Here is a 27987-nt window from a genome sequence, read left to right as displayed (position 1 = left end):
GATGGCTAGGAAACGCATGTTTTGTGGTGCGGCAAAAAAAAGCATAGAAGCTCGGCACCGGAAAAGCTTCATTTGGCGCGTTTGTTGCACATAGGAATGGGCTGCCCTATGTTGTGGTGCAAATAACAAGGCCAAAAAAAAGTGTGAAACTACACATTAGTGCAGGTGTGTTTGGGGCCTTATTTTTTCTGTATGGAATACATCTGGAATGTAGCACAGTGGCTAAATGGTTAGCACTTCCGCCTGGCAGTACTAGGGTCGCTGGTTTGAATCCCAGCCACGGCACCACCTGCCTGGAGTTTGCATGTTCTGTCTGTGTGGGTTTCCTCCAGGTACTCCAATTTCCTCCCACACTCCAAAGACATGCTGGTAGGTTAATTGGATCCTGTCTAAATTGTCCCTAGTATGTGTATGTTTGAATGTGACTTATGCAGGCCATACATGGTTCGAATTCCAAACGATTTTTCATCCAAAAACTGAAACATCGTTCGTTTTGTAATCCGATGGTGACACCAATGATTTCAAAATTCGGTCGTTTTTCACAAATTTTCCAGCATGCCTGATAAACGAAATGGGGAGGAACCACGAAAATCGGCCGATGCCATTGCCCCACTAACAGAGCGAAAATCGGCCGATTATTCTTAGGTCCGATTTTCGTACGAGAATCGTTCGGAATTTGAACCATGTATGGCCTGCATAAGGGACGTTAGATTGTACGCCCCTTGAGGGTTAGGGACTGATGTGAATGTACAATACATGTATGTGAAGCGATGCGTAAATTAACAACGCTATATAAGTATCTGAAATAAAACTGCACTGGAGCACATTAAAAATGCATGAAAACTGCACCAAAATGCACAGGTCCTGAATTGAGATGAAGAAAAAAAGGGAGGAAAATCGCAGCAGAATGTATCAACACGCACCAGAACACACCAAAAACACCCATGCAGGAACGCAAATATTTTGGTGTAAAATATGACAATACAGGGGCGGACTGACCATTTGAGCACTGGACACTGTCCGAGGGCCCAGGGTCAGTAGGGGGCCCCATGAGATGCCCCTGGTACCTTTTTTGGGTGTGGGCAAGGACACAGGGGCCCCATGATCCCCCATTGCCCTGGGGCCCATGAGTTGTCAGTCCTACCCTGCGACAATAACTAACCCAAACTCATTTACTTGAACAAACCTCCCCGTGTGATTTTCGGCTGGAGTTCTGCTTTAAGATACTAGATTTTTTTTTTTCTGAAGCCAGTGACAGGGCCCCTTTAAAATGTGACCCTGCGGATCCCCGTGTAGGTGTGACAGGTGCGCATTGACTCTGCGGGGTCCCCCAATCAGCGGCTCTCCCCCTCCACGTCCTGCACAATGCAGCATAGACCGAGCATTGCTCTACAGGCGCCGCCCCCCTCTCCGCCGGCCGTCCAATCCAATGAATGGAATATAAATATCGGCCAATGGCAGCGGGGGCAGAGCTCGCTATATAAAGGCGCTGGCAGCTCCTTCTCACTCACATCCCTCCAGGTCTGGGGAGTTGTTGGCTTTGGAAAGCTGCTAAAGGGGCTGTTCTATTCCCTCCAGTAAAATACACATCTGGTGAGTAGCAGCAGCACACGGGGAGCAGGGTGCATCCTCCATGCATTATTATTATTAGTCTGCATGGAGGAGGAATCAGTGGTGGAGAGGTAGTCGGTGTGCAGGGAATTGTGCGGCGATTTGGGGTGTGATCGCTCAGTGTGGGGGTGCTATGGATGGAAGGACAGCTCATGTCCTTGGGAGGTGTCCCTGTCCTGGCCGGGGCGTTGCAGCAGACTGGCAGTGCACAGTAATGTGGGGTGATGGGGATGTGTCTGGGACTAGCAGCCTCAGCTGGGGGCAGGAGGGACAGGGGTGGCTGTGCTGGGGGCAGGAGGGACAGGGATGCCTGTGCTGGGGGCAGGAGGGACAGGGATGCCTGTGCTGGGGGGCAGGAGGGACAGGGATGCCTGTGCTGGGGGGCAGGAGGGACAGGGATGCCTGTGCTGGGGGGCAGGAGGGACAGGGATGCCTGTGCTGGGGGGCAGGAGGGACAGGGATGCCTGTGCTGGGGGGCAGGAGGGACAGGGATGGCTGTGCTGGGGGGCAGGAGGGACAGGGATGGCTGTGCTGGGGGGCAGGAGGGACAGGGATGGCTGTGCTGGGGGGCAGGAGGGACAGGGATGGCTGTGCTGGGGGGCAGGAGGGACAGGGATGGCTGTGCTGGGGGGCAGAAGGGACAGGGATGGCTGTGCTGGGGGGCAGGAGGGACAGGGATGGCTGTGCTGGGGGGCAGGAGGGACAGGGATGGCTGTGCTGGGGGCAGGAGGGACAGGGATGGCTGTGCTGGGGGGCAGGAGGGACAGGGATGGCTGTGCTGGGGGGCAGGAGGGACAGGGATGGCTGTGCTGGGGGGCAGGAGGGACCGGGATGGCTGTGCTGGGGGGCAGGAGGGACAGGGATGACTGTGCATGGCATGCCTCTGCTGGGGGCAGGAGGGACCGGGATGGCTGTGCTGGGGGGCAGGAGGGACAGGGATGGCTGTACTGGGGGGCAGGAGGGACAGGGATGGCTGTGCTGGGGGGCAGGAGGGACAGGGATGGCTGTGCTGGGGGGCAGGAGGGACAGGGATGGCTGTGCATGGCATGCCTCTGCTGGGGGCAGGAGGGACAGGGATGGCTGTGCATGGCGTGCCTCTGCTCTGTCTGATGGATTACCTCCAGCAGGGAAGAGGTTAACGGAGTGTGTTGAAGTTTGGCCGGCTCAGTGCTGCCCCCTGCTGTTCCTCTTCTCATGGCATTGCTGCAGCCCCTGGGATGGGGCCAGCTGGGGAAGGGCTGACTTATTACTGCTGCAGCATCATTTCTCCCAGCGGGCGTACTGCTGCTCCTAGTACTGGGGGGCTATTCCAGCTAGTGCCAGCGACAGATCATGGCTTGGCTTTACTACGGTAGAATCGGCTTATCCTGAAATGCAAAGGTCATTGCTGATCACCTTCTGAAAATGCCCGTTGCTTGGCTGTTGTGCGCCAGTGAGCTTGGGAGCATGTAGACGGTGAACATCGGAGCCCCTGATCTGCAGAGCTGCTCCAAGGAGAAGCATGACAGCCAGGCAATGAGCATTTTCAGAGGTGTGTTGTAATGGCTTTCATGCCTCTATGGAGCAGATTTCCTTTACAATCTGCAGGAACACACACTGACAATGCGGGTGCAGTTTGGGGAAGGATGGACTAGTCAGGTAACTGCCCTAAAGTGATCCCGTTTACCGATCTGTCAAAACTGCTCAGTACCCCATAGTAGCCGTTACCATCCTTTGGTTCATATTTCATTAACATTTTAATATTGCCATACACGTTACAATCTGTACAATCTCTGATCAATCCATCCTTATTGTAGTGTATTGACTTGAGTTTTTTTTTTTTTTTTTTTGTAGGCCTTTACATTTGTTTTGATGTAAAGGAGATCAGATTGTATGGTTACTATTTCTTCTGTAGAAGACTAAGGCTGGCCATACACTATACAATTTTCTGCCCAATTTTCTTTAGTTTTTCCTTCAACTGTGCAGTGCGAGGGCCTGCCTGATTGAATACAATTGAAAGTGTTGTTTAGGTTTGACATATTATATGGTTTTTGGTAAATCTAAATAAAATTGTATAGTGTATGGCCAGCCTAAGGCTCACCATACATGTGGTTACAATCAACTTTAGATTTACCAAAACTAGCCAATCACTGCCAGTAAGCTTCTGGGTAGATCGAACAGAGATTGTACAATTGGTATTGTGTATGTGTGTGTGGTGAGCGGAAGGCAGACCATCTACTATACAGTGTGATTGTACAATCTTATATCCCATTCACATCTGCGTGACTCATCACTTTTTTAAAGCATGTTTGTCGCGCGATAGCATAGGGAACGTGCAAGGAATGTACCAGAGTACCTCGAGTACTTTGTTCTTTTCCTCATTCATTCTGCTTTTTGCCATACAACGAAATGCAGGACGTCTACCAGTGCTGGAGCCATTATTAGGAATGATGCCGCTGCAAGTGCATTGCTCGTTTTTTTTTTTTTTTGTACAACATTTCTGAAAATGCAGACAAGATCTGCCCATGTTCCTAGAACGCCTAGGTGTGGATGCGGCCTTAGATCTGCCATCAACATGTAGTACAAGGGCCTGTCTGATTTGATACAAACTGAATGAATTGGGTTTGATCCCATAGTACATAGTTTTGGTAAATGAAAAGGAGATTGTACAATCAGGTTGCATAGTGGTATGGCCCCATTGGCATCCTGCAAATTTGGGATCACAGGAAGAATTGCCAAGCATGGCAAAATACACCATGTGGTTTAGTTGCCATTAAAATTTAAATGCAGAGCAATTTTTGCTGCACAATTTGGGCAAAAAGAACCTCATGCTCCCTTTTTTGGGTGACAAACTTCGCACACTCGTGTTGATTCTGCCCACAATTCTAAATTACAAAGTTATATGGGGCCATAACGTGGCCATACGACTGTAATCTCCTTCCGCTCTACCCTCAATTACATGGTGCAAGGGCCCAGGGGCGGACTGACAACTCATGGGGCCCCCGGGCAATAGGGGATCATGGGGCCCCTGTGTCCTCACCCACACTCAAACCACACCCAAAAAAGCCTATGAAAGGTACCAGGGGCATCTCATGGGGCCCCCTACTGACCCCGGGCCCTCGGGCAGTGCCCCAGTTTCCAAATGGTCAGTCTGCCCCTGCACAGGCCTACCCGAATACATTACAAATGCATTGACTTGTTTAGAATAGTCCTTATTACATAGGTTTGGTAAGAGATTGTACAATCAGATTGTATAGTGTAAAGCCAGCTTAACTGCTCACATCCTTTAAACTGTTGTCATTTCGGCACAATCTGCTCAGGGAGGGTAATCTGGTTGCTCCAAGTACGGCACACCAAAGTTTTATTACATGAGCCCATCCAACTAATTTGGCTTTTGAAAAGCCAAACGGAAGTAATTGTTCAGATCGTCTTTGGACCTGTAAATTCTTTACCAATCCTTTCCAAGATACTGTAGCCTACTGGGTTGTGATGGAACTACTGGTCACAGCATGCCTTTGCAAGCCGTATTTATTTGTTCCTTATGGACCAGCAATGGCAATATTATTTTTATTGACCTTCAAGATGGTAGCTCTAGTATTGGTGGGCAGCGGGTACAATGCTGACTTGTTCAGAAGATGCCAAAGTGCTGTAACTTGTAGCAATCAGATAGGAAGGAAGTGATAGGTTGTCATGAGACACTTTGTGCTATATCAGGGGTGGGCAACTGTGGCCCTCCAGCTGTTGGTGAACTACAAGTCCCATCATGCCTCTGCCTTTGGGAGACATGCTTGTAACTGTCCGTTTTGCAATGCCTCATGGGACTTGTAGTTCTACAACAGCTGGAGAGCCACAGTTGCCCACCCCTGTACAATGTCATGGTCTATGAAAAAGGTAAGATAGTATGGTACATGTGTGCAGAGATGATCAGTTTACCTGCATTTGTGAAAGGCCAGCAGCAATGCTTGTTACATTTGGATATGACACCTTAATTCATGAACACCTGCAGCTGTCACAAGAAGAGCATACATTTAGCTAGCCTTTTTCAACACAGAGGAACCCCTGAAATAAATTTTCAGCCACTGGGAACCCCTGTTAAAAATGACCGATCATCATGATACGTTAGTGTGATAGTCAGTAGGAAGAATGCTCCTTACGCTTGTGGGCATTGGGAAGGAGTACCCCCTTTCAGATCACTAAAAAGATCATTGGTGTCCATGGGAACTTATCTGAGAGGCAGAAATTGCACAAGGAACCCCTAGCAACCTCTGGAGGAACCCTAGTTGAGAAACCCTGCCTTGAGTTCATGAACGGATTTGGAAATATATGGTGATGGTGTCCCCTCATCGCTTAGGCCCTATTCACACCTAAGCATTTTGAAACTTCATGAGAAACGCTTCAATGCTCAACACTAGGATTTCTATTCTACCCAATAGTACCTGTTCATACCTGAGCACAGTGTCACTTGAAGTTCCTCACCCGAAAAAAGTGTGAGATTCTTTTTGGGGTACAGTGTGCATTTTGGCCCTGATGTAGATCAGTGGGTGCAACTGAAAGTGCAAAAAATGCATGGTGAGCTTAGTAACTTACTTTCCATTGTCTACAAATGATAGTGTGCAACAAACACCTAGTAACGTGCTTTCCATTGGCTCAACATGAATTAAAAAAAAAAAACAAGACAAATCAATCACTCAAGTCTGAAACAAATGCAAAAAATGCCTGTACCAAAAAGAAAAAACCTAAAGATGCTCAGTTCATGTGTGAATGTGGCCCCAGGCATGAGGTAGAGATGATCGGGTGACAAAAGACGATGCATGCAGCATTTCAAATGGTTGATTGCTCCACCCTGTGCCATTCTCTGTTATCCTCCATCAATTTGTAAGCTGGTGAACCTCGGTAGATGGTATGCACATGCCTAATGCATGTGACAGCACCCTTTGAGTAGGTGGCCTTCCAACGTTTTTTGCTGTATAGGTTGAGTAGCACTTCTAAGAGGGGGTTGTTTGCCTTTCTTTAGCTTTCAATGGAATGTACAAATATTTCTGTGTATAACTATCATTTTGTGACCTTGGAGGAACACGAGATGTAAGCAGGTCCTGGGCAGATCTCATGCCAGCTTTGCCCATCCACTAATTGAGCTCTGAAATTCGTAATGAGCTCTGTAATAATCGGGTGCCTGTGTCCCCTGCTTTATACTTTAATCTCTAAGGAGGCATACGTCTGTCACGTTGCAGGAAAAAAAATCGGGTACTTTATGACCGATCTTGTAACCTTAAGCTTTTCCTGAGGATCATGGGAGATTTAGTTTGCCAGTAGCCATGTTGTGGCCTAGATTTCCTGTTCCATCATGAGCTTGCTCCAAGGTCACCTTTGAGGTCATGTTCTATATCTGTTACCATTTTGTTCTCAAATTCCTGCAGTAAAGTGCAATCATGCCTTTCGGCAACTCCCACAACAAACTGAAGATGAAGTACAGCGTGGATGATGAGTTTCCAGACCTGAGTAGCCACAACAACCATATGGCCAAGGTGCTGACCAGAGAACTGTATGCAAAGCTGAGAGACAAGGAGACACCAAGTGGATTTACTGTGGATGATGTCATTCAGACTGGGGTTGACAACCCAGGTAAAATACGCAGATTGTCTCTCCTCATCCACTTTGCCATCTGTTCTCCCTTATTACTGGAAGTGCTCAGCTGTCAAATTGACTAAAAGGACTCGTGTGGAAGTCCTAAGAAATATTAAGACTACCTGTTTGTTAGCTTTGGTATTTTAGGGCTTGAGAAGGGAAAATGATCAATATTTATAAATCATTTGACTCATGGTTAAGATGACCAGATTGGTCTTCCTGCCTACTTAAATTGTCTCTGCTATTGGGGACCTGCAACAGGATTGACCATCCAAATCAGACAGGACCAGAAGTCTGAAATATGGAGAAAATATTCTACAGGGGTTGATGGAAGAAATTGTATGAATGCATCATATACTCATGCATATGGTCTTTGTTTGACAATATCTTCCAATTTTTTAGATAATAAAGTTTGGATCTAACAGGGGATTTAGTAAAGGTCCGAACACAACTGATCTTTGATAGAGACACTCCAAATCAATTTGCTGTAGATAGGTTTGGGCAGTTCTAGATTGGACTAGTTCTTGAAATAACTGTTGTAACCAGGGTAATGGTAGATGGCAGTATTTTCTACAACCTTTTGGGAAGGAATGGAAACAAGCCAAGCCTGGCTTTGTCATTGGGCACTATGGAGAAGTTGAGGCTATACCGTTCAAAGTGGGTTATAATTATGTTTACAGAACTGATCTTTTCCCTTCTTTGCCTTTTTTAAGCTGTCAGAAAAGTAATTACCTTTTAAATATGATAATATTATGATCATCTTCTGCAATATAATTTGGTAAAAGAGGCATCAAAGAGCACTTTTATTGATAAGGGGAGCCGATTCTAACCTGTACAGTGTTCTGTTTTTTTTTCCTTTTAGTTAAGCTAACATGGCCCAACCATTCATTAAGAGGCTTTCTACAGAGGAGGAGTTCCCAGACCTACGCAAGCACAACAACCACATGGCAAAAGTCTTAACTCTTGATATGTACAAGAGACTGAGAAACAGACTGACCTCCAGTGGCTTCACGTTGGATGACGTGATACAAACTGGGGTAGACAATCCTGGTAAAAAGACAGCATGCCTGGATTGGAAATATTAACTGTACCTGTTGCTTGCATAGAGTGGAGGAAGCTATCATTGTGACCTGAACGAAAATGAATGCCATTGTTTAAACGTGTGTGACTAACTGTAGTGCCCAGTAAAGGGTAGCTTCCTGAAGACCAGAGGAAGGAGTCATGCATTATGACCACTTCAATCTCATGATGGTGCAAGACTTCTCCATAGATGACCCCCGAGCCAAAATTTTTGGCTGGGGTACAGAAGAGTTGGAACCCCTCAGGTTTGTACCACTATCCAGGGCTCCACCATAGAGATTCCCCTCACTTCCTCTTAGTGACATTTTCATCTGGTCAAGAAGTAAGGGGCTCTTCTAGCAGAGGGGCATGGATGGCAAGAAGTAGCACTGTCCTACAGGAAGACTAGAGCCACATGTGCTTTTTACTATCTGTTGCAGATTTTTCCTTACTCCTGTTTGACATTATCAGGGATAGAAATTGAAAGAAAATCATCCTCACGCTGAAATAAAGTAGTTCTAACCTTTACCCACTCTCTAAGCACAAATTTTGTTTGAATAGACCCCTGTACCTTGCTGAACTCTCCATTTAGGCTAGTTGCCTATTATGCTGGCCGAAATGCTTCAGTATTTTCCAAGTCACTCATATTGAAAACCTATTTAGCCAAAGAGTTCTGACTTGTTGCAGGTCAGTGACTTGCTAAGTACCGAGGCTGGAGATATCTGGGCAGCTATTGGTAAATCAGAGGAAAGCTGGTCAGAGCTCAAATCCTTACCGATTTCAGTTGTATCTCATGTTGTATAGTGCTGCGTAAACTGTTGGCGCTATATAAATCCTGTATAATGATAATCATATAGCCATTGTCCACTTTATAATCCATTAAAAAAAGGTGTGCACTAACCCATTGCATCCAATCAACTTTCAGTGGTATACCGTTCTGATTGGCTGATATGGGGTATTACTGCTCTACTTTGGTTCTTCTAGATGTCTAGTTTTTAGCATAACTTTTATTTTGACCATTGGTTCATATCACAAGATGATTTCTGCCACCCTGTGCAGGCTGTGGAGTTATTTGCTGTGAAGTTTGCCAATATATGTAACTGAATATTGTTCTAACATTAACTGTTTACTTTATTAGATTGATTTAGGACTGCAGTATATTACTTGAACTCAGATGTGTGACTTGTATTATTTCAAATACGCTCGCTGCGCACTGGCAATTTTGTGGCAATTTTAAAGCTTTGCTGTACGTTGGTTGAAAATGCTATTTTTAAAAAATCCACTTTATTTAACAAATCCGTAAACAGTGGAAATGGTGTCCATCAAATACAATGAATTTTGTATAAAGGGTAACAGCATATAAGACCATAATCAGTAGCACAACTAGAATAGTCTCAACATGTACATTAAAACTAGTTGTACATTCCAGGGTGACCGTAAGATAGATGACTTTTAAATATGTATCAGCCTACAAAATAGTGCCTTCCAGGCTATTCTTAAAGCAGATATATGAGCAGAAAGGAACAAGATGGAGGTTTACAACCTTCTATGTAATACCAAGTCAGATGGAGCAAGACAAGGGGTAGCCAACCAGAACTTATCAAATATATTCCTGGGCACTCAGTGGTAAATCAGAATCTAAAATTACATCTATATTACATATCCACCCCTGTGTTTAAGGATCACCTTACGAGTTTGGAATAGCTCCTTTGGAGAGCACTTCTTTTAAATGTTTGTTGGGCCACATCATCTAATATGTCCAATACACAATGTTTGGGGTCCAATTGTATGTTCGTTTGAAAAATATTAATTGTGCCAACTGCAAAATGTGCAGTAGTGGTGTAATTTGGGACATCGCCCATGCGATGTAATTTAACAGGGGAGTAATGTTAGAACTATATATGGTTGGCACAGCAGATTGGATACATTTTAAAGAGCTCAATTTTACAGATTTGAGTGCAGCTTCCCAGTGAAAATGCAATTTACATGGAAATGGTCCAAAGCTACACTATATTGCCAAAAGTATTGGGACACCCTTCCAAATAATTGGATTCAGGTGTTCAATCCATCTCCATGGCCAAAGGTGTATAAAATCAAGCACCTAGGCATGCAGACTGCTTCTACAAACATTTGTGAAAGAATGGGTTGCTCTCAGGAGCTCAGTGAATTCAAGCGTGGTCCCGTGATAGGTTGCCACCTGTGCAATAAGTCCATCCATGAAATTTCCTTGCTACTAAATATTCCACGATCAACTGTTAGTGATATTATAACAAAGTGGAAGCAACAGCAACTCGGCCATGAAGTGCTAGGCCACGTAAAATGACAGAGCGGGGTCAGCGTATGCTGAAGTGCACAGTGCGCAGGAGTCACCAACTGTCTGCAGAGTCAATAGCTAAAGACCTCCAAACTGTGTGGCCTTCAGATTAGCTCAACTGTGCGTAGAGCGCTTCATAGAATGGGTTTCCATGGCCAAGCAGCTGCATTCAAGCCTTACATCACCAAGTGCAATGCTAAGTATCGGATGCAGTGGTGTAAAGCATGCCGCCACTGGACTGTCTGGCAATCCGATGGATGTGTCTGGGTTTGGCAGTTGCCAGGAGAACAGTACTTGCCTGACTGCATTGTGTAAAGTTTTTAGAGGGGGATTATGTTGTGGGGTTGTTTTTCAGGGGTTGGGCTTGGCTCCTTCATTCCAGTGAAGGGAACTCTTAAGGTGTCAGCATACCAAGACATTTTGGACAATTTCATGCTCCAAACTTTGTGGGAAGAGTTTGGGGATGGCCACTTCCTGTTCCAACATGACTGTGCACAAAGCAAGGTCTATAAAGACATGAATGAGCGAGTTCGGGGTGGAGGAACTTTACTGACCTGCCTCAACCCGATAGAACACCTTCGGGATGAATTAGAGCGGAGACTGCCAAGCCTTCTTGTCTGGCCTCTCAATTGCGCTTCTGGATGAACGGTAAAGACTGGGATGCCATTAAAGTTCATGTGTGTGTAAGGGTAGGCATCACAATACTTTGGCAATATAGTGTATCTGATTCCTGTGGTTTTGGACATTGCCCAAATGACTGCAGTTGGGTGGAAATCAACCAAAGATTACTTTCTGATAACATTATCATAGGTTCCATCATTTTACACTGCTAGGTCTACTAGTTGCATGAAAGAGGGAGCAATGTGTATCATGGGTGGCATATTGCTGTTGCTAGATGCTGATGGAGAGCTTTGAAATGTGCCAAAAAATTGCCAAATGTACTTTTACCATGAATATCCTCTAACCTTTATCTCTACTTGCATGGAAATATGGTACAGAAATTGTTCCTATTGCCCACATCAACCAGTCTTCCCATAACTTCTCAGCCTGCTATAGAAAAATGACTTGGCCTGTTGGTTGGTTGCTTAGAAGGTTTTTGAATTATTTTCTCTCAGGCCCAATATGTCCATTATTTTTTATTTTTTTTTTTTATCTAGAACAGCTATTCACCTTGAACCCAGGGTGCGAAAGTCTGTTTTGATATGGGCAATTAAAGCATTTTTCCACACCCAATGCCAGTTTTTTTACATTGTAGTTTTCCCTTTTAATATGACCTTCCCAGGTTTCTAAAGAATTCCCAAAGCTGGCTCTTCATAATAGGAGAGGTATTATCTCCTCTCCAGCAATCTGTCTCCTACCTTCCCTTCATTCCAGCCCTGCAGCCTCTGCAAGACTCTTCAGAATTCAACACTTCAGGAGTGTTGGATGGCTATCCCCAACATCCTCTGATACCGCCCATGGAGTCCTGGGTTGGAGGATGGAACCATGTGTGGTGCAGGACACAATTAGATGTTCCCAGAAGTGTTTGAATGCTGAAGAATCATAAAGGTTGCATCTCTGAAACAGAGGGTCAATAGGAGACACGGCACCAGACAGGTGATTGTAATAACTTTTCTATTACAGAAAGCTGGAATTTGACTTTAGAAGTTGACAAGGTGCTTAAAAGGAAATGGTGTTGAATCAATTTGTGTGGGCTGTCACTTAATGACTTTAACTGGTTTTCATGCTGAACCAGTGCCTTCCATGCTAAACCCATGCCTACAATAATTAGTGACCCAGAAATAATATGCATCTATCGAATTCTCACCTTATTGGCTGCAGTTCTGCATGAAGTATTCAAATTATTGGATGACTACAGCAGCCAGCAATTCGTTTTTTTTCCAAAGGTTGGAAATGGAAGCCTGCAGTTATACTTGGTGACCAAAGCTAAAGGTTGTGATTCTAACTTAGTGTGGTGGTTACCAATTTAACGTTTAAGCCAACTTCAGACTCTTGTGCTCCTTCAGCAGAGGAGGCATTGCCATGATATTCAATGGCATACTGGGACAAGGAGCTCTCCAAAAAAAGGAGAGCATTGGATGGATGTGCATCGGGGGGAGTGTTTGAAGATCTTTGTGTTGCTCAAATAATTTATTCTACTCAACTCTTTGGTTTGACAAGTGTGCCATTCTGTGACTTAAGACATGCTGTGCTTGTTCAGGCCACCCATATATTATGACTGTGGGATGTGTCGCTGGGGATGAAGAGTGCTATGATGTGTACAAGGATCTGTTTGACCCCATCATTGAAGACCGACATGGTGGCTACAAACCAACAGACCAGCACAAGACTGACCTGAACTCTGAAAACTTGAAGGTGAGTTTATTCATTTTGCTGCTTATACGCAATCTATAGCTTGTTAAAATGTGTGTTTTTGTTTGTTTTTTTTTCCCAGACTAATAGGGGTTGATTTACCAAAACTGGAGAGTGCAAAATCTGGTGCAGCTCTGCATAGAAACCAATCGGCTTCCAGTTTTTTTTCTTGTCAAAGCTTGATTGAAAAAGCTGACGTTAAAATATAATTGGCAACCATGCACCAGATTTTGCACTCCAGTTTTAGTAAATCAACCCCATAGTTGCCTTAATGTACAACATCTGCTGTCCCAGACGGGTACCTCCTAGCAGCATCCAATTGTCTATATTTTTTTTTTTTTCTTTTGCATTTTGTGTGTAGCCATTATTCTGGAACTGCAATTAAAGTCCAAAAACTGCCAATGTACTGTTTAACCTACCAAGGCTTACAATGCTGTTTGGTCTAGTCCTATGTTTCAGACACCCCTGCCACACTGAGCAGTGAGGTAGATAAATACCTGGTTTAGCTCTGCAACCTCTAGTGTCCCCTTTCCACTTCAGGCTGGACAATGAATTGGTATCATCACTGTCGAAGCCAGACTGTGACCAGAAAGCTCTAAAGCTGAACTGGAAAATTAAAAATCCTCTTCTTGGCTATGCAATACAGCATATGTGAATCACAGGAGCACCAAAAAAAAAATATTACATTAGAGTTTTGCCTGTATTTCTAACATGTTAAATCAGAAAATGCACCTATTGGGGGTTGTGTGCCTTTGGCAATTTTATGTATGAGCTCCAGAAATCTCTCTAATGAAACTGAATTTGGTTGTTTCAAGTTCCCAGCTATCTTGCTATCTTTGGCAGTGTAATGGCTAACACCTTCCTGAAAACATAGAATCTCCTCCTAATGCAAGTGGACCTTGGAGTCCTAATGGCTGAAATTTGATGCGTATCATTAGGTTTTCCTGAAGGCAGTGCATCACAAGAGAACAAGTACAGCTAGGGAAATAATCGTAAGACTCATTGCTGAATTTTGTCTTGCCTCTAGTCTAGGCTTGTTTTAATATCCCCAATTGTAGCAATTAAAGTGGTTTACATTCTAGTGATTCTACATATGGTAGTTATTGTGGGTCTTTCACTTGGATGTTGTGAGACTATAATATTGTAACACTGGAACTGCTGGTACCAAGAATTTGCCACTGGTCGGTGCCTGGAAATAACCAGCATGAGGAGCGCACGTTTTCCAGCAGTAATTAGCAGAATTCTGCGCTAGTACGAAATCTGATTTCTCTGCTCCATGCTCAAACCGGAGAAAATTGATGTGTGTGTACACACATACTAACATCTAAATAATTTAGTTGTAATTATGTTGTGTGCATCTATATGTACAGTGTCAAGTGTGGTGCTGGATAACTCTTTTTAAGTATTTTAATTGCATGTTCTAGTGGCACACTGGTCACTTGGATTTACTCACTGAATGACCCTGCTCTGGTGTAACACAACATGACAAATGCCCAAGTCATATTTTTGCTGTATGTTGTAGTGGATTGCCAAGCAAGCCAAATATCTTCTCTTGTAGAAAATCTATAGGTCTACATTTAAAGTGTAACTAAACCCAAGAACAAAAATGTAATATATTGCAGCTTGCCAGTTCTTAATGTGCTGGCCGCTTTAGAGAAGGAAAACTTTCACCTGGTGATGCAGTATTGGAGGAAATCTTTGTTCCCGTTGAATATAATATGTTCTTCAAAAATGCTGACCAATCTACACCACTTTCTAAAGACCTAGATATGCCAGAAAGGAGTTGGCCACTCACTGTTTTCTTTTCTGTATCTATAACTTTGCTAACATTTAGGGTGGAGACGACCTGGACCCAAACTACGTCATTAGCTCTCGTGTTAGAACTGGCAGGAGTATCCGTGGTTTTTGCCTCCCACCTCACTGCAGCCGCGGGGAAAGACGAGCCATCGAAAAACTCTCCAATGAAGGTAATTGGCTCTTGTGAATAAATAATGCTCTGTCTTAATAAGAGACTCGGTGAGAAGTTTCCATGAGCAAAATCTGTAAACTAAGCAGGCAGGGGGTGTTGCTGCAGGTCTTATTGGGATGGCAAGTGGTGAAGGGTGTATTGAGTTCCCCTATAACTGTTTCATTACCTGGTGACCTGCCAGTAGATTTATTTAGTTGCATGCCTAGAATTTGACTTTAACTTTCAGGACGGGTACTTTTTTTTTTTTTTTTTTTTTTTTTTTTTTTTTTTTTACCATCTGGCACCAGAGGTTGCTGTTGCCAGACGTCCAGAAGTGATCCTAATTCCAGGGCATCTAATTATTGTGCATAATGCTGCAGTGCCATAGTATGCTCTGGAACTGACCTTTACAATAATGAAAGATTCCAGGGATGGGCCGATGCCTAAGGACTGCCAGTTTATAGCAATCCTGGTAGGTGATCTTAAACTCCACTTGCTGGGACATGGAAGTGTTCCTGGATACTGACATCCAAGCTTTTGGCAGATGCAAACACACCTCTTTATAAAATTTGCTAACACTACAACATTTGTACTAGAATGTAATGGTGATAAAAGCTTTTGCAATGCATTATTGGATTGTTAATTGCTTTCTGCAAGTCATGCAGAGGTCTACCTGATTACAGCAGTGCTACACCTAATAAAGCTTCTCTAAACCTGAAAACAACTTTTTTGAATTTTTTGGATCTCATTTTGAAATTCAACAAGTTCTTTGTGAAATTAAACCTGAAATCAAAATTGTAATGTATTCTAGTTTTCTGGTCCTTAGATGCAGTGGCTGCATTTAACTTTTTTCAGACTTTATTATGACCTGATTCTGCAACTATCACTTTTTTTTCCCTATTTTAATGACAATGCTCATTCACCTTACCGTATCAAGAACAGGGAGAGGGGTACTGGATTCCCCTGGTCCTTCTGAGGGCTATAGAACACCCATCTATGTTAAAGAGAACAAGAACAGGGATGGGGCTACTGGAACTTCATCCATCCTGACCCTTTCTCCCCAGTCCTCATTGATAACATAGATGAGCAGAATCCTGTAGGCCTCATAAGAGGCATATGGCTACTGGAACCCCCAGTCCTTGTCCATTACACAGATTGGTGGGATCAATTTGGAGGAAAACAGGGATGGATGGGGAGCTATTGGAATCTTGTCCATCCTGACCCATTCCCTGTCCTGATCCTTGCCCATAACATAGATATAGATTAGCAGATTCCTGTACTACTAAGGCTACTGCAGCCTCCCAGTCCTAGTTTATTACATAGATGGGTGGAACCTCAAACTAAGGACAACAGGGACAAGAATACTTTGAACATTGTGCAGCTCACCACCTTCCCCCAGTTGTCATCCATAATATAGAGAGAACTCCTGTAACCGTTCGAATAGGGGCAAGGCTGCTGGAACCCCCAGTCTTCGTCCATTTCACAGACTGGTGGGGTCTTGTACTCCTTAGACCAAGAACAGGTACACAAGAACTGGAACCATGAACAAGCTCACCACCTTCTCAGAGTCCTCATCCATAACACAGTGGACTCTGTAACCTGAAAAACAAGGGCAAGGTCACTGGAACACACTGGCCTTGTCCATAACTTAGGGTCCTGTAGAAACTTTTAGGAGTGGTTTCTGGCAAGATCAATGAGCATCTTTGCTTCCTTTTGGCTTGTCAAATATACCAAAGCCTTTTGGTATATTGGATTGATAAGTGCAAAGGAGAATTGTTTGCAGGGATTTACGTACCCTTTTTTAAATCTGCAGTATTATCTCTCCCCCCCCAAGTATAGATGGTGTTTACATGTTCAGTATAGTTTTCAAACCTTTTTAATTCAGAGTTTAAATGTGCTCCAGTCTATCTATTGTAAACCCTTTTAGGGAAGTGACCCCCTCCCCTAGAAGATCCGATGAATACCTGTCTGTATATGGTCATGTTACATAGTCAGTCTTGGCTTATGGTACAGAAACATTCTTTCCTTGCTCTAATATGGAATACGATTTGTGTTCTAACATATGGCCAGTTATAGTAACATGAGTGCAGCGATCCATATTTGTACTGTCACATGAATGCATAAAGTCGTTAAGATAAAGAAAAGTTTACCATTTATTTAATAAAGTCATATTCTCTGTAGATCATCTACTATAGGAAGGATTTCACTGTCGTGTTAATTGAAGTCCACCAGAATTGATATTTTAGTCATAAAAGAATGCCAGAAAGATGGATTGCACAGATTTAGTGGTCTTTCAAGGACATTGCTGAGATATACAGGAGAATGCACATAACCATAAAGAACATGCACTGCTCATTTCAATCAGACAGAAGTGGGGGGGGGGGGGGAGAGTTTCAGGAGAATGTTTAAACTAATAAGTATAGGATAAAAATTTTTTTTCCCATTTTGCAGTAAGTAAGGAAGGCTTGTAACCCCTGCAGAAGTCTCAGTTGGAAGATTGTCCCTCTATTACTTTTCTGAGGACAATCCAAAAATTTTTTTTTTTTTTTCCATTTTTTTCTTCCAGTGATAAAGGCAAACAGGACAAATGGGGTGAATCTCCCTAACAGACCTCAATAAAAACCTAATAGGTGTTCTAATCTATCACCATCCAAATCTAAAACAAGGAGGTAGAAAAACACAGTGACGCTTTGTGAACATATTACAGCATCCGTAAGCAGTGGATGTGTATGGATTATATTCCAAGAATAAAGATTTTGTTTTGTCACGTTAAAATTGAAATGTAGTTGAATATAAAAACGTGTAAAAAAGGAAAAAAAAAGTTTTTTGTTTTATAATTTTGCATCTTGCATGCAGGTTTTTTCATGCTTTTAGTTCAAATGAAATGCAGAAATTGATTCCGGTAGTTTGTAGTTGGCTTAACACAACCATTGATGGCAATGTTGCTTCAAAGGCTACTTTTAGTCTTGTCCAAATGCTATGATTAATATTGGAACAGACATCTGTTCTGAATTTTTTTTTTTTTTTTTTTTTTTTTCCGCCCATTTCTGGTAAGCCAGGGTTTCCTTAAAATAACAGGCAATAACTCTGTGTATGCTGCCTTTCATCATGTAGCCTGTCTTTTTTGTGGCAAGTGAATACACTGTGAGATTGAATGGATGCCTGTGTCCTTTTCTGTAAGATGCACTGGGATGGGCCGATGCCTAAGGACTGCCAAGTCTGGTAGTTCGACATGTCAGCACAGAGTTGACCTATGTCTAGCAAGGCTGGTGTCCTAAGCCTTCTGCAGACAGAACTGTCAGGTCCTTGTGATCTGCAATCTTGTGCATATTTGGTTGTGGCTGACAACTTCTAATCCATGGGTATTTCTGTTCCCAGCTCTGGCCAGCCTGGATGGAGACCTGAAAGGAACGTACTATGATCTCAAGAGCATGACAGAAGAAGAGCAGCAGCAACTCATTGATGACCATTTCCTGTTTGACAAGCCGGTATCTCCCCTGCTTCTGGCCTCAGGGATGGCCCGGGACTGGCCTGACGCCAGAGGAATCTGGTAGGTGTTCTGACGTTTCCTGTGGAAGCTATTCATACGTGTCCCTTTCTTCAATGGGAAATAGCATCTTGATGAAGAGGATGCAAGAGGTCACCAGGAACTCATTGCCGTCATAGCCCATCAGGAATCTAGAGAGGCCGCCAAAACTTTGTATAGATTACCCATACCCCAGAGACCAGAGCCAGTATTGAAGGATTGCCTAGGATTTCAGCATACATCATAACCTTTTAGGGACAAATTAAGCATCATCCTAGGCTTGAGCAGGATCTCCTCTGATTAGACAGTGCTTACAGACCCCACCTGTTGACAAACCCACTCCATAGGAATCAACAAATGAGGACAGGCTGATGAAATTTGGATTGATTTATTCTTCTTTTGGATTTAAAGGATATATTCACCTTTTTGGAAAAAGGTGCATCCCCAAGGAGCCTGGAAAGCATTGCACCCATGATCAGGGGTGCTGTCAGACATCTGCAGAGAAGCCCCAGCCTGTACCTTCATACAAGCTGTTCATTTACAAGCTGCAGGGCTTGTGAATGATCTATGAAGTCATTCATCTGTGATCTTGTGGTCCATTCAGAACTACAAGCTGTCAGCCATAAAGGCTCACAGTACTTGTAGTCCAAGTCATTCACAGGAAACTGAATGTTTGATGTGGCTGCAGGGCCGCGTTATTATTAAATCGATACAGCGGGCGCAGAGAGAAGGGGGGGGGGGGGAGCCACACGCCCCTTGCAGTGTCCCCCCCCCCCCCCCCCCCTCCTGCTCACTATCACTAGGGCAATATAAATATGGGTGTAACATGTTCCAAAAGGTGAACTTGTCCTTTTTTTAATTAAAAAAAATGTACTTTCTGTAAGTATACAAAGCCAACTCCAGACACAACAAAAAAATTGCCCCTTAAAGAGTGGGGTGGTTCCACCTTAAAGGGTGAATTGCTCGTTCAGTTTAGGGCTTTGAAAACCAGGCTGTATTACCTCCCATTTTCCTTGCTCCAGCAGGTTCCCTCAACATGTGCAACTGGTCCCTCGCAGCCTTCTCTGTAGGGTTGGGGGGGGGGGGGGGAAAACTGCAAGGGGTATGTGACTGCTTTGCACTGCCAGGACTAGTATGCAGGCTTAATATAAAAATGACAGCTTTTCACATGGTAAGGGCTCATTTTGCACTCTGGTGGAAAAACCTTGCAGTTGTTGAGCTGTGTGATGTGGTGTTTTTGTTTTTTTTGTTTTTTTTTTCCAACTGCCCCTCAAATTCCCCTTCAGCAGCAGATGGGGTATACATATGTTGTGCCTGTGGTAGGCATCATACCCTCTGTCAAGCTCAACGCTCATCATACCCTCTGTCAAGTCTGCCGAACGTGACCCATTCAAATGTATGGGGCCGGGCAGCAACTGTGGACAATGCACACAGTTGTTGGGCATTTAGTGGGTTAAACAGGCGGTGAAGGGGTGCTACAATGCCTTCTTGCCACCTATCAGGTGCTCTCTGAAGAGCGATGCACATATGGATTTCTCTTCAGGGAGCACCACAAGTGTAAATGAGGCTTTTTACTTTGAGGTCTGCCATTAACCCTTTCCTGCCTGGGTAGCAGCATTGGCTGTCTTAGTGGTCACATGATCGGGTGCCATTCCCACGTTCTCCCAGTCATTACTAGAGACTAGGAGCTGTCTGACACCTCAGTCACTGTGCTGGGAGGATGCTCTCTGCACAGTAACTTTGGATGCATATGTGCAGCATGTGAGTGTTAAAGCCCATCTTTGCTGCTGCACACAGTATGCATTATATGGGCGGTAAGAGGTTAAAACAAACCAGGTTCTGCCATGCCTGTCTGACTTGAATCTTTTTCACCTGCCTTGTGACCAGTAAAATGAATAATCAAAGCTCATACTGGAATATTTCTCAACCCCCGGACTAGATCATAGTTCAAACTTTAGCTGCACTGTTGAAGCTCAAAACCTTTGCATTTGGTTAGATATAGATCTTTTGCATGATATGTTGGTTATTCTGAGTAGTATCAGTCGTCAGTCAGTACTCTGTGGTAAGAGCAGGAAACGTCTGTTCTGGACTATCTTGAGAAAAATCTCTGTACTGTGCAACAGTTGTTGAAGCCTTAGTCTTGTTTGCTTGCCTTAAGCCGCTTTAACTTCAGATAAAGATTTAATCTGGACTTCTGCGCATAACACCTGCACCTTGACCTGTGCGACTGCCTATCTGGTTAAATAAAATCCCATCCCAAGAGACATGTGTGCTGATTAGGAGCGCTGACATCTTCCAACATTATTCTGGGTTTGTCAAACTTCACTAGTACACCAGAATTCTTACAAAAATGTCAGACCTGAAGACTCACACAAAGTGCAACACTTCAGTGCCTTGCAATACATTTTGGTGAAAACATGTGTAGGGGTCTTTGGTGGTGGGAAACGTTGCACTTTGGGGTGATCCTTCATTGTTCAAATGTTTTTCTAATCTATTTATATGCCAGGGGTTTCAAACTCTTTCCTCGCTGGTCGCATCAGCACCACAGTTGCCCTCACTGGGCCAGTTGTGGCTTCCTGCATGCTGGAAACTGTTTTCTAAGAGTTTTGATCTCTTAACCATTAACGGTTGTTATAAAATTGAGCATTAACGAAGGTCAGGGATGATTCTGGTGTTCAGTCCAAATGCTGTAAACTGACAAATAGGACTGCTTTTACATTTAAAATTTCTTGCCTTTTAATGCATGAAATGTTTGCTTCTCATAAGGCACAATGACAACAAGACTTTCCTAGTTTGGATCAATGAGGAGGATCATCTCCGTGTTATCTCCATGCAGAAGGGTGGAAACATGAAAGAAGTCTTCAAAAGGTTCTGTGATGGCCTTACTAGGGTAGGTGGTCAGATGCAGTATGATGTAACTATTAGCGATGCATAGAAGTTAGGAAAAATGTAGAAAGTCAACAAAATGCTGCAGTAAGTGGGATTTCTCAATTTAATTGAATATTTATCAAATCCGCCTCCCTTAGAGTATAAAGCAAAGGGAGAGGATAGAAAACTGATTTAATGTAAGGTTAGTTAAAGCACATTGGTATTGGTGGCAAGTTCCAGTTGATCAAGTCTATCCTCTAGTGGTCAAAAGCAGTAATGCATCTACTTAAATCTCTTGACTTGGGGCACATTCACACATTTATTTTATTTGTAACTTGCATAGCTGTCAATTTATATATATATATATATACACACACACATATCAGTCCTTGCCCTCAAGCTTACAATCTAAGGTCTACAATTCTTATATACTATGGCCAATTATAGCACTGTCAGTTGACGCAGCGGTTTACATATACACTCCCCTGCAACTTTATTAGGTACACCTTGCTAGTACTTGGTTGAACCCCCTTTTGCCTTCAGAACTGCTTAAATTCTTCATGGCATAAATTCTTCGTGGCATAGATTCAACAAGGTGTTAGAAACATTCCTCAGAGATTTTGGTCCATATTGACATGAGTTACTGTTGCCTTTCTATCATCTCAAATCAGTCTGCCCATTCTCCTCTGTTGTGTGGATGAAAATGCCTTAATGTCAGACGCTGACTGGATATTTTCTTTTTTGGACCATTTTCTGTAAACCCTAGAGATGGTTTGTGTGTGTGTGTGTGTGTGTGTGTGAAAATCCCAGTAGATCAGCAGTTTTTTAAATTACTCAGACCAGCTTGTCTAGCACTAACAACCATGCCACGTTCAAGGTCACTTAAATCCTCTTTCCTCCCCATTCTGATGCTCTGTTTGAATTTCAGGAAGTCATTTTCACCACATCTAGATGCCTAAATGCATTGAGTTGCTGCCATGTGGTTAGCTGATTAGCAATTTGTGTTACCAAGCAATTGAACAGGTGTACCTAATAGAGGCAGGTGAGTGTATATAATGCATTCACATCAGTCCTTTCCCTCAAGCAGCTTATAATCTAAGGTCTCTAATTCACATTCATACATGTACATACTAGGGGTAATTTAGACAGAAGCCTTTTAGCCTACCAGCATGTCTTTGGAGTGTGGAAGGAAACCCACACAGGCACAGAGAGAACTTGCAAATTCCGTGCAGGTAGGACTGTAGCTGGGATTCGAACAAACGACCCTAGTGCTGCTAGGCAGAAATGCTAACTTCTTAGCCACTTATACACTGTTTGACACATTTTGCATTGTGGAGGGCATGCAGTGTGTTTAACCTGTATAAATATGGCGGCACGGCTGGGCAAAAGCACGTTTTAAAAAGTGCGTTTTGTAAACAGGTAGGGGGCGCGCGCGAGGCGTGCCGCCACCCTACCTGTCCCGCCGATCACAGCCGCGGACGTCAGTCGCCGGGTCACAGCCAGTCGTTGCCGGCTATGTCCCGGCGATCGGCGGCAATCGCTGACAGAGCACAGCTGCAGTAGCTGTGCTTTCTGTCAGTTTCCTGACAGCTCCAGGACACGCTGATCGGGACAGAAGAGTTTCTCTCTCCCGATCAGCGGTGTTCCCTGCAGTACACCCCCCCCCGCCCCCTAGTAAAACACTCCCCTCACACAGTTAACCCTTTCCCTGAATAATAAACTTAACCCCTTCCTCCCCAGTGCCATTAGTACAGTGTCAGTGTTTTTTCTTTTCTTTTCAAGTCAGTACCCCCCAATGTCAGAATGTCCACCGCAGTCCTGCCATAAGTCACTGATCGCCGCCATAAGTTGCTGATCGCCACCATTATTAGTATAAACAAAACCTAAAAATCCCAGTATCTTTCCCGCCATTTGTAAACGCTATAACTTTCACGTAAACCAATTATTTACACGTATGCCGCAGAATGCATTTTGGCAGAAATTTTCTGACTAAATTTGATTTTTAAATTTTTTTTACTGGACATGTTTTATAGCAAAAAGTCCAAAATATTGTTTTTTTTTTCCTCAATATTGTCAACCTTTATTGTTATAGCGCAAAAAATAAAAACCGCACAGGCGATCAAATACTACCGAAAGCTCAATTTGTGGGAAAAAAAGGATGTAAATTTAATTTATGTACCGTATTGCATGACCGCGCAATTGTCCGTTAAACTAGCGCAGCGCTATATAGCAAAAAAATGGTGTAAATTGCAGTATCTATACCATAGTTTGTAGACGCTATGACTGTCACACAAAGCAATCAATATACACTTATTGGGATTTTTTTTTTTTTACCAAAAACATGTAGCAGAATACATTTTGGCCTAAATTTATAACCGACTTTGAGTTTACTATATATTTTTTATAGCTGAAAGGAAAAAATATTGTTCTTCAAAATTTTTGGCCTTTTTTTTTGTTTATAGCGTGAAAAATAAAAAGTGCACAGGTGATCAAATACCACCGAAAGAAAGCTCTATTTGTGTGAAAAAAAGGACGTAAATTTCGTTTGGGTGTAGCATTGCATGACCGCGCAATTATCAGTTGAATTAGTGCAGCGCCGAGTAGCAAAAAGAGGCCTGGTCATTAAGGGGGGGTAAATCCTCTGGAGGTCAAGTGGTTAATAACAATGCATTGTTTAGAATAAAAAAATTATTTTTTTTAAAAATGTGACATTAAATAAACTTTATGCATCGTGGGGTGTTGCAACACCCTGTGGTGCATTGACATGCAGTGCATTCCACAGCATACAAATGCATACCTGCTGCATTTTTACACACCGCTACACATGTATGGTGTGCACATACAATATATGAAAATTGTTTTCTATGTGCCCTGGCATTAAGTCTGCTTTGATCAACCGTAATGCAGGAGAAAGTTCTTCCTACATACTTGTTCCATGTTAATGGCTTGGTTGTGGAGCATGATGGTTAATGTGACAACCTGGCAACTAACATTTTAAGAAGACCTAATCAGCATTGGAGTCATTGTGTTCTCATTATCTGGTTCTGCAATTTCTTGAGTGTTCTGTATTTATAAAAAAAACTTGTTACCAACTTAAACAACCAGCCCTTCTTCTCTCCTAGATTGAATCTCTATTCAAGGATAAAGGCTACAAATTTATGTGGAATCAACATCTTGGCTATGTTCTCACCTGCCCATCCAACCTTGGAACTGGTCTCCGTGGTGGTGTCCACATCAAGTTGCCAAATCTGAGCAAGAACGAAAAGTTTGGAGAAATCCTGAAGAGGCTCAGACTGCAAAAAAGAGGAACAGGTGAGAAGACTGATATTTGTGCACAGAAATTGGGGAACCATTTTCTTTTCCTAAAAATGGATGTAGAGTTTTTTTTCCTTATGACCAAATGGCACCATGGTAGTTACAAGTGCATTCATGGAGGATTCTTGAATGCAGATCATTGGATATGTTGGTGAGAGCAGTTTCTGGAGAGCAAGGATTAGAGGCCATATTGGAGCCAACCTTTTGTGTACATAAAAACAGATGTGCATGGAAGACTTAACAATCTCATTCAAAAACTGATACCTTAAGCTGATGAGCTTGTGACCAAATATGATGCCCACAAGAGAAGTTATCTATATGCTGTTTATGTGAAAATGAATACACTGGAGTACGATCTGCTGAAACTAAGCATCAGCAACATGGCTGATTCCTGGAAGCCTAAGATGGCTGGAAATTTAAAAAGGCTGAATGTCTGGTAGCCAGTGTATGAACTCCCCTTTTTATACCACAGTTTACTAGTGCCTTAAGCATCTTTTGTATTGTGTAGGTATGGTGGGTTGTATATAACAGAACAAAATCTGTAGCATTTCATATCGTATCATAACCTCTTTTTTTCTTTTTTTTTCTTTTTTGGGGGGGGGGGGGGGGTTGTGGTTCACTGACCCTGTTATTGCTCTTAGTCTGTCTATCTTAAACCTACAAGACGACTGGGTTGGACAGCAAAACTGATCTGTTCACTTTAACAATTAGTGTAGTGCTCATTCTGTACTTAGAGTACAAAAGCTACATTTATGAATCCACAAAAGTGAGACAAGATGTTAAGACAATGCAGTTTTGCGGAGGTGGGGGTCACAAATCTCCCCTTAATCAGGACTTCGGCAGCTGTTTAGAGATGGAAATGCAGGATACTTTGAAAGGGATTGTGAACTTTTAATCGTACTTGGAATAGGTGCTGTAGCAGTCGGGCAACTTTTTAGCCAATGTGGAGTAGAAGCTAAAAAGCTCTGAATCCCTTTTCAAAGTCCTGCCTTCTGTTTTTCCTATAGTTTCCAAAAATCCTGATTGGGGGGGGTTCATTGCATGCTTTGTGCTAGAACACCGGGGGGGTTTATTTACTAAACCTGGTTGACTCAGAATCTTGTCCACTTCTGCATAAAAACCAATCGGCTTCCAGGTTTTATTGCTGAAGCTTAACTGAACATGCTGAGGTTAGAAGCTGATTGGCTACCATGCACAGGTGCCCAAGATTCTGAGTCAACCAGGTTTAGTAAATAAACCCCCTTGTGTCATCTTAACAGGTTTTTTTTTTTTTTTTTCTGGATCCTACAACAAGTGGTGCTTCTCCAAAACATTTTCAGATTTTTTCCAAATGTGTTCTTTGCGATTTTGTGCTTCTTGAAAGACTGACCAAAATAGCCCAAGATCCAGCATCTCTCATCCATATCACTTCAGTGGGTTGTTGTTGGTCTCCATATTTTTATAGAATTTGGGATTGTGTATATAAAACCTAAAAATGTAGCATAACCTTTGTTTTATGTACAGCAAAATCTGAAAATATTTTTCCAGTTTATTGTTGCTCAGCTAACTACTGGACCCTGTAGACACCAGTGATCAGCCAGTTGTCAATTGTGTCCATAGACAATAGAATTGTCGGCAAAGCTTACCCAATCTACCAGCATTGCTTGCTGTCTGAGCATTGTGAGATCTTTTGGCTTGTGATCCTACAAGTGAGCAATAGTTTGGCACATATCATGATTGTGACTTCTGCATATGATTCAGTACTAACTCCCTTTTTTTTCTTGCACTAGGTGGAGTTGACACTGCAGCTGTTGGGGGAGTCTTTGATGTATCAAACGCTGACCGTCTTGGCTTCTCAGAGGTGGAACTAGTTCAGACGGTGGTTGATGGTGTGAAACTTCTTATAGAAATGGAAAAGCGTCTGGAGAAGGGCCAGTCTATTGACGACCTTATCCCAGCACAGAAATAAATGCACTTTAATGGCCATGCTTTCTAATTTATTGGATCAATAGCCTCACTGAGACCTTGGGACCCAACTCCTGCTTAGTAAATGTAGAAATGTCTTCCATCTGTTCATGGTTTCTTTTTTTTTTTTTTTTTAGAGTTTTTATTATTATTTTTTTTTTTCTTGATGGCTGCAATGTTATGAAAATAGAAATAAAACACTGGTCTTGCCTCGAATTTTTGAATTTGTGAATTTGCTAAGTTTGACTTGTAGGGTTTGCTAGTTGGAGTCATCAGTGATTGAGGGGGAAAAGTGAACCTGTGATGTCTCATTTGGATGCCCAGCAACTAAGAGTGTCCAAAGAACAGCTACGCAATTAATTGACCTATACAACTGGATTAATAGGGATGCTCCAGCTATTAAAGATATTTCTATGGACTGTTTTGCTGATGAGTGCTGTTCATTGACTTGATTGCTTTGGGCCACTGGAGAGCCAGGGGTTGTGAAATTTGTTTTTTTTTTTCTGGTGAAAGCAGATAACTGTTGGGTGGGGCATGTCATGTGCACCAGTAGAACTGTACGTTTTGATCATCTAGGATGTTTCCTCCATACACAACCGCTCAATTGACACAGCTGAGATTTTGTTCATAATGTCGCACACCTCTTTCCTGTTGTGCCTTTTTTATGGCAGATATAGACCAACTTTAAGGTTCAGCCAAGTGTGCAATACAGCTACTTTACCATTAAATAGTTATGTTGACGTTTACATTTTTTCTATACATGAGATTTGCTGAGGAACCACATATACTAACTAGTTCCCCCTGAAAAACATGACATGCACCAGTATTTGGCAAGAATACAAGTTGTGGTGATGTATTTCAATGGACGGTTACAGAAAAAAACATTGCCTCTGCATTCTTCAAAGGACCAGAAAATCTGAGGACTACATTCTTTCTGATCTATTTTAAGGCACCATCCTTGAAGAAATTTTCCTCATTCCCAAATGCTGTATTAGAATCTGCCGCACTGTTCCCCTGTTAATGTTCAATTCTTCAATCTGAGTGTACGAGGGTTCGCACGGTGTCCACTTTTGCATCTGACGTTTTTGGCTACCCACTTTTTACGCTATCATGGAAATTTTCCTGCCCCTCATGAAACCACCTATGCCATTCAAAAACTCTTGATTTCTTCATGGACTGTTGTAACAGAGCTAAAGTTTCACTCTCACTTTTTTGCCAATTTTCAACCAATATTTGATGTTCATCTTCTGCTCAAGATTCCTGTAACTCATTTCCACCAACCGTGCAACACACACGTGTTATTTCTTCTACTACTATACAAAGACTCAACTGGTCTGCAACCCGTGCAAGTTAGAACATGTCAGAACACAAAGTGTGAATGGCTGTGACTCACCACCTTAGTGCTATGCCGCGGGCAGTTTGGGAATTAAATTGCCACACCTTGTA

General features: G+C 42.9%; 1 protein-coding gene across 2 annotated transcripts; it reads left to right on the top strand.

Annotated features, from left to right (window-relative positions):
• Positions 1-1453: 1453 nt before the first annotated feature.
• Positions 1454-26757, top strand: CKB (creatine kinase B). Of its 2 annotated transcripts, XM_089657239.1 has the most exons (8): positions 1454-1593; positions 7008-7212; positions 12789-12943; positions 14775-14907; positions 18267-18438; positions 21181-21304; positions 24405-24594; positions 26367-26757. In XM_089657239.1, the coding sequence occupies exons 2-8, from the start codon at positions 7020-7022 to the stop codon at positions 26543-26545; spliced, it is 1146 nt and encodes a 381-aa protein (XP_089513365.1). In that variant the 5' UTR covers positions 1454-1593; positions 7008-7019; the 3' UTR covers positions 26546-26757. The 2 variants fall into 2 exon arrangements, with proteins under 2 accessions (XP_089513365.1, XP_089513366.1); XM_089657240.1 differs by lacking the exons at positions 1454-1593; positions 7008-7212 and adding an exon at positions 11215-11236.
• Positions 26758-27987: the final 1230 nt, after the last annotated feature.

This window comes from Staurois parvus, unplaced genomic scaffold (assembly GCF_062004578.1).
Source record: "Staurois parvus isolate SC_StPar_1 unplaced genomic scaffold, SC_StPar_1.0 ptg000978l, whole genome shotgun sequence".
Taxonomy (NCBI): domain Eukaryota; kingdom Metazoa; phylum Chordata; class Amphibia; order Anura; family Ranidae; genus Staurois; species Staurois parvus.
Note: the sequence above shows the minus strand (reverse complement) of the source record. Positions and strands in the feature narration are given on the sequence as shown.

What these genes read in the sequence shown, in the direction of transcription:
- CKB (XM_089657239.1), top strand. Translation starts at nt 7,020, where the DNA reads ATGCCTTTCGGCAACTCCCACAACAAACTGAAGATGAAGTACAGCGTG. An exon ending in GACTGGGGTTGACAACCCAG is followed by an intron (nt 7,213 to 12,788) that starts GTAAAATACGCA and finishes GTGCTTGTTCAG; the next exon opens with GCCACCCATATATTATGACT. An exon ending in TGAACTCTGAAAACTTGAAG is followed by an intron (nt 12,944 to 14,774) that starts GTGAGTTTATTC and finishes GCTAACATTTAG; the next exon opens with GGTGGAGACGACCTGGACCC.